The following is an 11,143-nucleotide window of genomic DNA, read 5'->3' as shown; positions in this document are numbered from 1 at the left end:
TACGTGTCTACAACAAAAAAGAATGGGACTTCTGCGCGAGCTGAGTTTCAGGTTGCTAGGCAACGTAGCACGCCACGGCAGGACACACAGCACTGATAATAACGGTGTTTGTTTAAGCTCGACTTTAACGCTTTTATGGATCTGGGAATGGTGAGAACTGGTGTAAGCAAATATTTTGTTTTATTATCTGTTCTTAAATCTTTATTTATTTTATTTTTTTAAATAGCGTTAGAGCCGGCAGAATAACGAGCTGGCTTTTCTTAGAAGGCTAGTTCCTTTAGCTATATTTTAAAATTATGCTAATAAAGTAATATACTGTGTTATGCTAATGAATTAATTTGGTCCATAATCTTTATTTATTGCACATTTACGTTTTTGGGTGATTATGTCTTTCCAGGAATGATGCCAATAATATAACTGTTTAAAGGCTTGTAAAATTTACATAAGAATAAGAATAAATAAAATGTGGACATCGAGCATCAAAGTAGCTTAAACATTTTACTGGGTAACAAGTCAATGTGTCTAAATAGTAACATTTAGGTTAATGGTATTTAATGCAGAAAATACATAAAAAAAAAATTAAAAACGAGGTTTAAAATGGAAACTAAAAATAAAAGAAAAAAATGAATAAGTAAGTAAATGAATCTTTAGGAAGTACTTTTGAAAAAAAAAAATAAAGTAACTTTTTTTACTAAACTAGCATTAGTATGTTTTGTCTTTGGAGGTCAGTATAGGATTTATTATATAGCAACTGAGGTATTAAGACATTAAGCAGGCAGTCAAGTTATATTTCTACATTGATGACTAGAAAGTTGGTTTATTATTATCAGTATTATTATTATCCCTTTAGGACTTTGCACTGTTATTCGATGATGTTAATTCGAATATAACGTATTCTGGATAGAATATTTATGAATATAGGATTATTTTATGTTATAACTCAGATTTTCATGTTTATTCATGTCACACAGAGCTTAATTTGTGAGCCATGCTGATCTCAGACTGGTATTAAGTCTGACTGATAAAAATTATTTTTGCATGTGAATTGTCACTAACATTGTTACGGCAGTGAGAATTTTTAGTTTTGTTTTTGCATGTGATGTGCTTTTCAAAGATTCAAAATAGGAATGTATTACTCATTATCTATACCGCTTCATCCTGTATACATGATCATGGGGAGCCTAGAGCCTATCCCAGGACACTTAGGGCATGAGGCAGGGTACACCCTGGATGGGAGGCCAATCCATTGCATTGAACACACACACATACACACACTCTCTTGCATACACTATGGGCAATTTGGGAATGCCAATTAGCCTAACCTGCATGTCTTTGGACTGTCAGAGAAAACCGGAGTACCTGGAGGAAATGCACCAAGCACGGGGGATACATGCAAACTCCATGTCCACAAACCGGAGGTGCAAGGCGACAGTACAAAACACTAAGCCATTGTGGCGTCTCAGGAAATGTGTCCCTTACTAAAAATTAATGTGTTAAAAGTAATAAAGCACTAAGATAAAAATCGATTCAGGTTTACTCTAAAGCTAAAACCAGATGTAATGTAAAATTTAACAATCTATTCGAAGCAGGACTTTGATTGGATTGTACAGAATAACAAAACACAGGTATGAGGATAACATCTCCCTTTATTTCTTTATGTTATCCTTTGCTACACCAATGCATTCATTACAGTGTTTCACTACTGCTTATTATCAAAGTAGAAAGTTTTCTCAGTACGCCGAATGATCAGACTGCCTGCTCTGGTTAATCTCTGGTTAAAAAAATAGATTTATATGTAAATTAACTTTTTTATTGCAGATTTGTGCAACAGTCAGAATTATATTTAATGCTGGTTTTAATTAATTTTACAGTGAATTTTGATTGGATAATGAGCTTTTTAAAATATGTTTTATTAATACATATTAAATGTTATCACTAAATTATCATTTATTTTGATTAATCTTTTAATTTTTAACTTTTTTTTTTTGGAACCCAGTTGCTGTATAATGAAATCATGTAATCTTTGGACTAAAAGCATAATTTTTTATGGTTTTACAGAAAAAGCCTAGGTAGAGTTATCAGAGGGCTCAAGCTGATCTCTCCTGTGCTTCACTCTGTGATGGCATCAGAGTCGGTGAAGGTGGTGGTCCGATGCCGGCCTCTGAACAACAGGGAAAAGGCGCTTAACTGTAAGATGGTGGTGTCTGTTGATTGCAGTCACTGCCAATGTTTTATTGAGAAGCCGGGAGCCGCCGAAGAGCCGCCTAAGCAGTTCACCTTCGACGGGACGTACTTCATCGATCACACCACTGAGCAGATGTACAACGAGATTGCATATCCTCTAGTGGAGGTCATTTTTTTTCCCACTCATGAGAGGTTTATTTATAATAAAGATGATGATGTTTGTCATTTTTTTTGCTTGATTTAACTTTGATTAAAAAGTTGAGTGAGAAATGGTCAAGAAATGTTGCATGTATCAACGTCCACCATGTTGGATTGAAAGATCACTTCATAGAATAATGAACATCTGGATACATCAGGTGTGTGTAACATGACAGTGATTTGGAGGAGATTTACATCTCTTAATTAACAATGTATCAGTGTGAGCTCTGTAGATGAAAGGGTTAACAATGGGATATACATTAATCTGACCATGTGTGAAACAGAATCCAGTGACACAGAGGGTAAATCGGATAGCAGCCCTGGTCTACAGTAGTCAAGCTCAAATGACACAATGAGGACACAGAGGATGACTCCTAAAAATTAACAGGCCCTAAAGGACTTTTCAATCTTTTTCTCTTATCTGCTTTTATTACAGGGTGTCACTGAGGGGTACAACGGCACGATTTTTGCTTACGGACAAACAGGAAGTGGAAAATCGTTCACCATGCAGGGTGTGTCAGACCCCCCAGCTCAGAGAGGGGTCATACCCAGAGCTTTTGAGCACATCTTTGAGACCATCCAGGTTAGTGATACTATTTTTTTCCAGTATTTTGCAGAAATATTAGCACCCTTAAAAAGAGTTGGCTAAAAACTTTTGTATGCCATAAAACTCGAACACAATGACTTGTATTTTTTTTTTCCTCAAACAATATGAGGAGTATATGTTCTTTAACAAAACTTGAACCATAGCATTTTCTTTTAATAGAAAATGTATATGAGGTGGCACTGTGGTGTAGTGGTTAGCATTGTCGCCTTGCACTCGATTCCGGTCTCTCTGTGCATGGAGTTTGCATGTTCTCCCCGTGTTTGGTGGGTTTTCTCCGGGTACTCCGGTTTCCTCCCACAGTCCAAAGATATGCAGTTTAGGATAATTGGCGTTCCCAAATTGCTCATAGTTTGATGCGATAGATTGGCACCCTGTCCAGGATGTACCCTGCCTCGTGCCCTAAGCCTCCTGAGATAGGCTTCACGCCCGCTGCAGCCCTGAATACAGGATAAAGTGGTATAGAGGGTGAGTGAGTGAGAAAATGTATGTGGCAAAAAATTATTTTCACCTTTAAATAACATCACTTATTTCATGTGGCGTTTTTTTTAAATTATTATTTGCCTATTTGTTAAAAATACCAATAACCAGGTTGCCAATAATTGGGGAGGTTATTACATAGAGTTATTTCTTTTTTTTATCATATAAACCTGATTTTGTTTAGAGATAATAAAGATGAACAGAAGCTCAATGTTTTGTCTTGTTATTGTCTTGCTTCTTCATAATTATTGGCACCCTTCATAAAAATGATTGATCAAAAGTATTAAATGCATTGAGTAATAATACTTAGGAGTGCCATTAATTATAGAGTGGACGTTTAAATACATCGATGTACTGTACATTTAAGTGCGCAGAAAACACCAAGTTCCTTGTGCGGGCCTCCTACCTTGAGATCTACAAAGAGGAAATCAGGGACCTTCTGGGGAAAGACACCAAGCAGAAGTTGGAGGTCTGTTGCTCTTTAATTTACAGTATATACAGCATAATACATGTCTTAATCTTACAGGTTAAGATACACACATAATTAGTGTTTGTGTGTGTGTTTGTGTGTGTGGAGCAGCTAAAAGAACATCCAGAGCAGGGAGTGTATGTGCGAGACCTCTCCATGCACACAGTGCACAGTGTAGGAGAGTGTGAGCGGATCATGGAGCTGGGCTGGAAAAAACGCTCGGTTGGATACACGCTTATGAACAAAGACTCTTCTCGCTCGCATTCCATATTCACCATCCACCTGGAGATCTGCAACACAGGTATGGGCTCGCTCACACACGCACACAAGCACACACACCCACATACCATACACATGCAAATATAATACCATACAAGAGAAACAGAAACCCTTTCACCTGGAAAGTTATTCTAACCTTCTTTAGATGTTTGAAGAGTAATGTTTCTCCTGCTTATGCTTAAGCTTTGAAGTTGTTTACATTTTTTTTTTTTACCAGACATTTAAAAAACCTTCATGTGGATTTGAATATAATAGTATTAAGTGGCATGGTGGTGCAATCACCATTCATTATATCTATATAGAGTGTTTTATGTTTTCCTTGTGTCAGTGTGGTTTCCTCTGGTTTGCCAATTTCCTCCAACCTCCAAAAGGTAGGGTGACTCTAAATTGCCACGTGTGTGTGTTTGTGTGTGGAAACTATAATGGCCTGGTGCTCTAACCACGGTGTAATCCTGCCCCTCACCCAGTATTCCCATAATAAGCCGGAATAGTGTTTACTTTATTCTGTTGATATACTGCAAACATTTGCATTCTCTTACTTTACCTTTGGCTTTCAGTATGAAAAATAATAATAATTAATTGTCTTTCTTATATAATCTGAGATGGTGCTGGTGAAGATCACTTACGCGCCGGGAAGCTCAACTTGGTGGATCTGGCTGGCAGCGAGCGCCAGTCCAAGACCGGTGCCACGGGTGACCGCCTACAAGAAGCCACCAAAATCAACCTTTCCCTGTCAGCACTGGGCAACGTCATCTCGGCACTGGTGGATGGACGCTCCAAGCACATCCCTTACCGCGACTCCAAGCTTACTCGCCTCCTTCAGGACTCCTTAGGTGGCAACACACGCACCCTCATGGTGGCCTGCCTCTCTCCTGCCGACAACAACTACGAGGAGAGCCTGAGCACGCTGCGCTATGCCAACCGTGCCAAGAGCATCCAGAACCGTCCACGCATCAACGAGGACCCTAAGGATGCACTCCTGCGGCAATACCAGGAGGAGATCAAACAGCTGAAATCGCTCATCTCTGGGCAGCTCGGGACTGCAAGCCTCAGCTGTAAGATCTCTAAAGTTCTTTATGTTCTCATTAAGTACACCTGATAAAGTACACTGTTGAAATATTTAATATATATAAATATTCACTTACTAAAGTGTAAGCAGGTTTCTGCGGCTGTAATTGCTGTAAAATCATGCACGTTATTTTTCATGCTAAAAGATTTTGATTCGTCCCTAATACTTCGTATCATGAAAAGGTAAAAGAGTAAACATTGCAAATGTTCACCAGATCTCCTTTGTTTAGTGTCGGCTTTGCTAGCAGGTCAGAGGTCACAGGGGAGCTCAGGCATTCAGTCCAGACCTCAGAGCAGCGAGGAGGAGAAGATTAAACAGGTGGGTTTGTATTATACAGAGTCCAAACACACACACACACATTGTCTAGTGGTATTATTTTTGTTTCTAAATATTTGAATAAGGTAATTGATGTATGCACTGCCTGGCCAAAAAAAAGTCACACTCTCTTAGAATGTGTTTAAGTCATCTCCATCATGATTTGTTCAGGAGCGCATTTCTTTCATGAAAGTCATAGTTCAGCGCTATATTTCCAGGTTTTGATAATGTGTTTAAGGGTTCCTAAGCCAGTTCCAGTAGCTGCAAATGTCCTTAATTGTTGTTGTTGTTTTTTTTGCTTGATGCAAGCCAATAATTTGACTCTTCAGATTTGGCCAGTCAGTGCGTACTGTACCATAAGGACACAAATATTGACATGTATATTAGAAAATTCACTTTTTAGTTATATGGTTGTAATTTTTAGGTTGGGTTATAAATATTTATGTCACTACAGTCTTTTCTGGGATGTACGTTATAGATGCTCTTAATGTAAAAATGTAAAAAAATGCATTCAATGCTTTGGCTGACTTTAGATTGAAAATCTTCTTTGAGCACCAGGATTGATAAAGAGAATTGTGTGTGTTTGGATGTGTGCGTGGAGAATTCAGGATTACGAGGAGAAGCTTGCCAGACTACAGGCAGACTACAACGCAGAGCAGGAATCCAAAGCTAAGCTTCAGGAGGACATCACAGCCCTGAGAATGTCTTACGAGACCAAGCTGTCCAGCCTGGAGCGAGCCCAAGCTAGTCGAGGATGTAAGATCAAGTGTAGATTCTATACCCTTAGGGAAAAGTTAGGAGCACTAAGGCACAAGATGGTTAAGTACCAAATACAATGGCCTCTGAGTGGCGCAGTTGTAAAGTGCTCGCCCTATCTCCCGGTCATGCTGTTACCTCTCGCAGCTGGAGGTCTAGAGAGAGCTGATTGGCCGAGCTCTCTCAGGGGGGAGGAATGAGAGGTACTTCGTGCTCGCACATTAATCACGGCTCTACAGCCAATCAGGGGCGTCTGTGAGCTCGCGCAATCTGAAGGAGCAGATAGCACTGTCCTCCGAGTGTGTTACTCCGCCCACAACAGTGCGTGAGCAAACAGTTCGAAAAGATGAGGTCGGCTGGCGTCACGCGGTTCGGAGGAAACACTTGATAGTCTTCGGCCCTGCCGACTGAGTGGTAGTAGTAGCTTAATGTTGGAGCCCCCTAGTGACAGGGAGGAATTGGACACGACTAAATTAGGGAAAAAATAATAATAATTAAAAACATCCCTCCGCAAAAAAAGTACCAAATACAATCAGAGTGTATGTGAGGATTTTAAAGGAAAGATTTGCCCTTCAGGTCTGAGATGAGCCATTGGTTTATTTGGTTTATTAATGTTCTGCTCGAAGGAATATCTTTGAGCATTTTTTTTTGTTATTTTTTTGTATTTATATAATGTGAATAGTTGTTTTGTTACTATTTGTTCAGAGATGAATAAAAGTGTAGGGTTATATTCTTACTCTGGTCTTTTCTGCAGCAGATGCCTCCACCAAAGTGGTCAGTCCTGTCAACGGGGAAACTCCAGGGGCCTCTGGGGTGTCCCAGGTCAAGTTACAGGTCAGCGCCTTTCTTTTTATTGGTGCATTGCTGAGTCATATGGGGTCATTTAAGGAAAAGTGCTCATTGTTTTACAAGACTTACTCACACCTTTCTCACAGGAGAGTAGAGAAAACAAGGGAGCTATTCAAGCAGGTCCAGGGGGAGAGCCCGGGGTTCCCGAGTCAGTGGTTGTTGCTACGCCAGACCCACTGGATCGGAAACATGTTTTGGAAAGGTGAGGTGACGAAACTGGGGAATTCTTTTTGTGTGTTTCATAACAGTGTCGTATGTGAGACATGGTCATGCTGGAAATCCGGACATAATTCTGGTTATAAAATTGATGTCTTCACTGTGTTTGATAAATAAAGTGTATTATTTAATCCCATCTAGCTACAACATACAGCTAATGTACACTGCCCGGCCAACAAAAAAAGTCCCACATTTTAATATTTCAGTGGATCTCCTTTTGCTATGATTACGGCCGTGGGAGCATTTCAATAAGCATATGCTGAACATTTATTTCCATCCAGAGTTGCATTTATGTTTCTCCAAGATTTTGTATTGATGATGGGAACGTTGGACCTCTGCGTAACGTCTTCTCCAGCAAATCCCAAAGATTCTCATTGGGTTTAAGATCTGGACTCTGTAGTGGCCAACCCATGTGTGACAATGATGTCTCATAGTCCATCAACCACTCTTTTACAATTTGAACCCAATCAATCCCGATATTGTCAACATGGAGTTTGTTTTTGCCCCAAAAAATCTATTGATGGAAAAACCTGGAAAGACCACATTTTTTGGGCACATTGCTGAACTTAGAGCTTTTAAATGGAACAACCCCAGATCATAACACATTGTCCTCCCAGGCTTGTACAGTAGGCACTATGCATGATGGATGCATCACTTCATCCGACTCTCTTCTTTAGACTAAAGCACCCATCACTCTGTAACAGGGTTAAATCTAGACTCATCAGACCACATGACCTTTTTCTAATTATTATGTTTGTTTTTTGCTAAAACTGCTTCATTATAATATTATAAGAATAAACATGCACACAAATGTGAGCATGCAGATGACAGGCTGTTTTGACCTTCAGGCTTCATCAGCTGGAGAAGGAGTTTGTCGGGGGTGAGCAGGCAAGAAACGAGGAGCTGCGGCAGCGGAGGAGGCAGAGGAAGACTCTGGCTAACCAGAGGAAGAAGCAGCTGATTGAGGCTTTGAGTCAGTGCAGCGAGGACAGCGATGTCATGCTGCTCAACGTCTACGACTCCATCCAGGAGGAGGTACACGCCAAGAACAGGCTGCTGGAGAACACGCATAGCAAGGTGGGAATTCAGGACAACTAGGACTACTTCTGGTCTGTAAAGCCAAAATCTTTCCAAGTTACAATGAGCGCATTTTCTCCCTAAGCTAAAAGCTGCCAAGTTGGAGATCCGAGATCTGCAGGTGGAGTTTGCAGCTGAGCGTGATGACTACCTGGCCTCCATCCGGCGCCTGGAACGTGAAACGCAGCTACTACAGAGCCTCCTGGAGCGCATGGTGACGCTCGTGCGCAGGGACTGCAACTACAGCAACCTGGAGCGCCTGAAGAAGGAGGCGGTGTGGGATGAGGACAGCGGTGTGTGGAGGCTGCCTGAGGTGCTGGTGCAGAAAACAGCGCTACCTGCAGGTAGGTCCGAGGCTGTTGTGATGCAAGAGGTGATATTAGTGATGATATGGGCTGGGGATGCTTGGCTCTGTCAGTAATGGACAGGATGTTTCTGACTCACAGCAGTGCCGCCGTCGGCAGCCAGCAGTTCTTCCAGACTTCCAGGACGCAGGAATTCAGCCTCGGACCCAGCGGAGCTTTTCCTGGTAATCAATTGTTCAATTACCGTAAGCCTGATATGTTGGGGTGGAATTGTAATTTTGAAGCCCTCTGCTGTAGGCAAGAGGAACTTCTGCAAATTCAGATTCATGACCAACTTTGAGAAATACGAATTAAAGCCAAAAACAATAAAATAATTAAGACGAGATTACTACATGACAATAATATACAGTAGATGGTATGTTTAAAGCAGTTTGACTGTTATGCATATGGAAACAAGCCAAAAGCAATGTACAACCTACAAGCCGAACCCACAGGAGGCACTCTAATACACAGCTATGATTATATCTGTAGGAGGAGGAGGATCGTTATAAAGAGATGCTGAATCGCAGCGACAGTGAAAACATCGCCAGTAACTACTTCAAGATGAAGCGGGCCAATCAGCTTTTATCAGGAGAGTCCATAAAGAGTCACGGTAAGAGCACAAGCTTCCTAGATCACACCTAGATCACTGGCCAGAATGGCCTGTGTACCATGCTAAAAGAAATAAATAAACATAATAATAATAACAAGAAAATTCCTTAAAGGTTCAGAATTATTGAAACGTTTGGTAAAGAAGGGGAAAAAAAGTTTTATTGGATATTATTCGATAATTGTATTGAATACCAAATGTAACTAAATCATGTTTCCACTTACATTTTTAAGGTCACTTGATTGTTTAAGGAACTCTTAAATACTAATTCATGACTTTAAAGTGCAAACATGAATATGATATATATAATGTTATATGATATAATATTTTACCTTAAATTGGTGTGAAAAAAACATTGCATATAATTTTCCAAAGGATAAATACATACAAAAGTGACAAAAGATATACAAATCACATTCTTTCACTAGTATTTCAGAAACCGTTATGTGTTCCTGAGCACATCTTTCAGTCCATTGACTGTGAAAAGCTCATTGCATCATTGTTTTTAAACATTTTTGTTTTATCAATTGGAAAACCTTCATTACACGCTTTAACGTTCCACATCCGCTTAATGTTTCACATCTCTAAGTCCAGCCTTTACTCTGCTGTTCCAGGAAATATCCCGGCGCATCAAACGCCTTGCGCATCCAACCCTGCAGCAGAGGCCCTCCTCCCTCGCCCGTTTCGCCTGGAGTCGCTGGGTATCGCGCCTGCCAACAGCAAAACCAAGAGAAAAAAGAGCAAGATGTACGCCTCGTGTGACGGTATCTGATCTTCAGTTGTACTGTCTTCAGGAGCGAACAGTATGGATTACGCAGGCTCCCTTTTTGTTATAAGATCAGAGTGAAGGAGGAACTCTCTACATCAGGGCTCTCTGAATTAACATTTATTTTCTGCTTATACGTATAAGTGTTTATATGTAAAAATATAGGCCTCCCTTTCATCCACAACTAAAAATAAGTCCCTTTATCGCGAATAATAATTATTTCCCTTATTAGTTTTGCCCATTGAACATCATGTGTCTTAGTCCTATTGGTGATTGTTAGTTTATTTTTACTTATAGCTGGAATAAATATCAACATGTGTTCATCATCTAATTTAATTCATAATTCACAAATATGTTGATTTATACAAAATGTATCAACTTTGGATAATATTATTAATGATGGATGATGGCTAGCTTTTTTGTTTTGGGGTATTAAGGGAAAAAATGGAGTGGTGTGAAGTAATTTGCACCAGCAATTTACAAATAATACATTTCATTTTGACAATTTAAAAATTCTTTATGTTAAATGTCCATAAAACAAGTTTGTACCAGTCACCACCCACGGTGCTGAAACTGTATATTAATATGAAACTAATAATATGAAAATATGCAGCTTGCCATTTTACTTAAAAAAAAAAAACTTTGCTAGCCTGAAGACTTTCCCATTATGGAAAATTCACAAAACATTACAGATTCATCAGAACAGATTCGATATCTACAGATGTTTTTTTATAATTTTTTTTCAATTTTCTCCCTAATGTAGTCGTGGCCAATTCCTCCCCGTCACTAGGGGGCTCCCACATTAAGGCTACTACTACCACTCAGTCGGGAGGGCGAAGACTATCCCGTGTTTCCTCCGAACCGCAAGACGTCAGCCGACCGCATCTTTTCGAACTGCTCGCTCACGCCCCGTAGGGGCGGAGTAAC

General features: G+C 40.0%; 1 protein-coding gene across 1 annotated transcript; it reads left to right on the top strand.

Annotated features, from left to right (window-relative positions):
- The first annotated feature begins 92 nt into the window (after window positions 1–92).
- Window positions 93–10,396, top strand: kif17 (kinesin family member 17). The gene is made up of 15 exons (XM_053484387.1): window positions 93–162; window positions 2,059–2,350; window positions 2,819–2,965; window positions 3,834–3,935; window positions 4,047–4,236; window positions 4,817–5,269; window positions 5,513–5,601; window positions 6,207–6,354; window positions 7,109–7,188; window positions 7,290–7,405; window positions 8,268–8,496; window positions 8,582–8,840; window positions 8,943–9,025; window positions 9,333–9,440; window positions 10,031–10,396. Exons 2-15 carry the CDS (start codon window positions 2,120–2,122, stop codon window positions 10,220–10,222), a joined length of 2,427 nt encoding a protein of 808 aa, XP_053340362.1. The 5' UTR covers window positions 93–162; window positions 2,059–2,119; the 3' UTR covers window positions 10,223–10,396.
- Window positions 10,397–11,143: the final 747 nt, after the last annotated feature.

Source organism: Clarias gariepinus, chromosome 23, assembly GCF_024256425.1.
Source record: "Clarias gariepinus isolate MV-2021 ecotype Netherlands chromosome 23, CGAR_prim_01v2, whole genome shotgun sequence".
Taxonomy (NCBI): domain Eukaryota; kingdom Metazoa; phylum Chordata; class Actinopteri; order Siluriformes; family Clariidae; genus Clarias; species Clarias gariepinus.
The sequence above is the reverse complement of the archived record's forward strand: the minus strand, read 5'-3'. Positions and strand labels throughout refer to the sequence as shown.

What these genes read in the sequence shown, in the direction of transcription:
- kif17 (XM_053484387.1), top strand. Translation starts at nt 2,120, where the DNA reads ATGGCATCAGAGTCGGTGAAGGTGGTGGTCCGATGCCGGCCTCTGAAC. An exon ending in CGGGACTGCAAGCCTCAGCT is followed by an intron (nt 5,270 to 5,512) that starts GTAAGATCTCTA and finishes TCCTTTGTTTAG; the next exon opens with TGTCGGCTTTGCTAGCAGGT. An exon ending in AGCCCAAGCTAGTCGAGGAT is followed by an intron (nt 6,355 to 7,108) that starts GTAAGATCAAGT and finishes TCTTTTCTGCAG; the next exon opens with CAGATGCCTCCACCAAAGTG.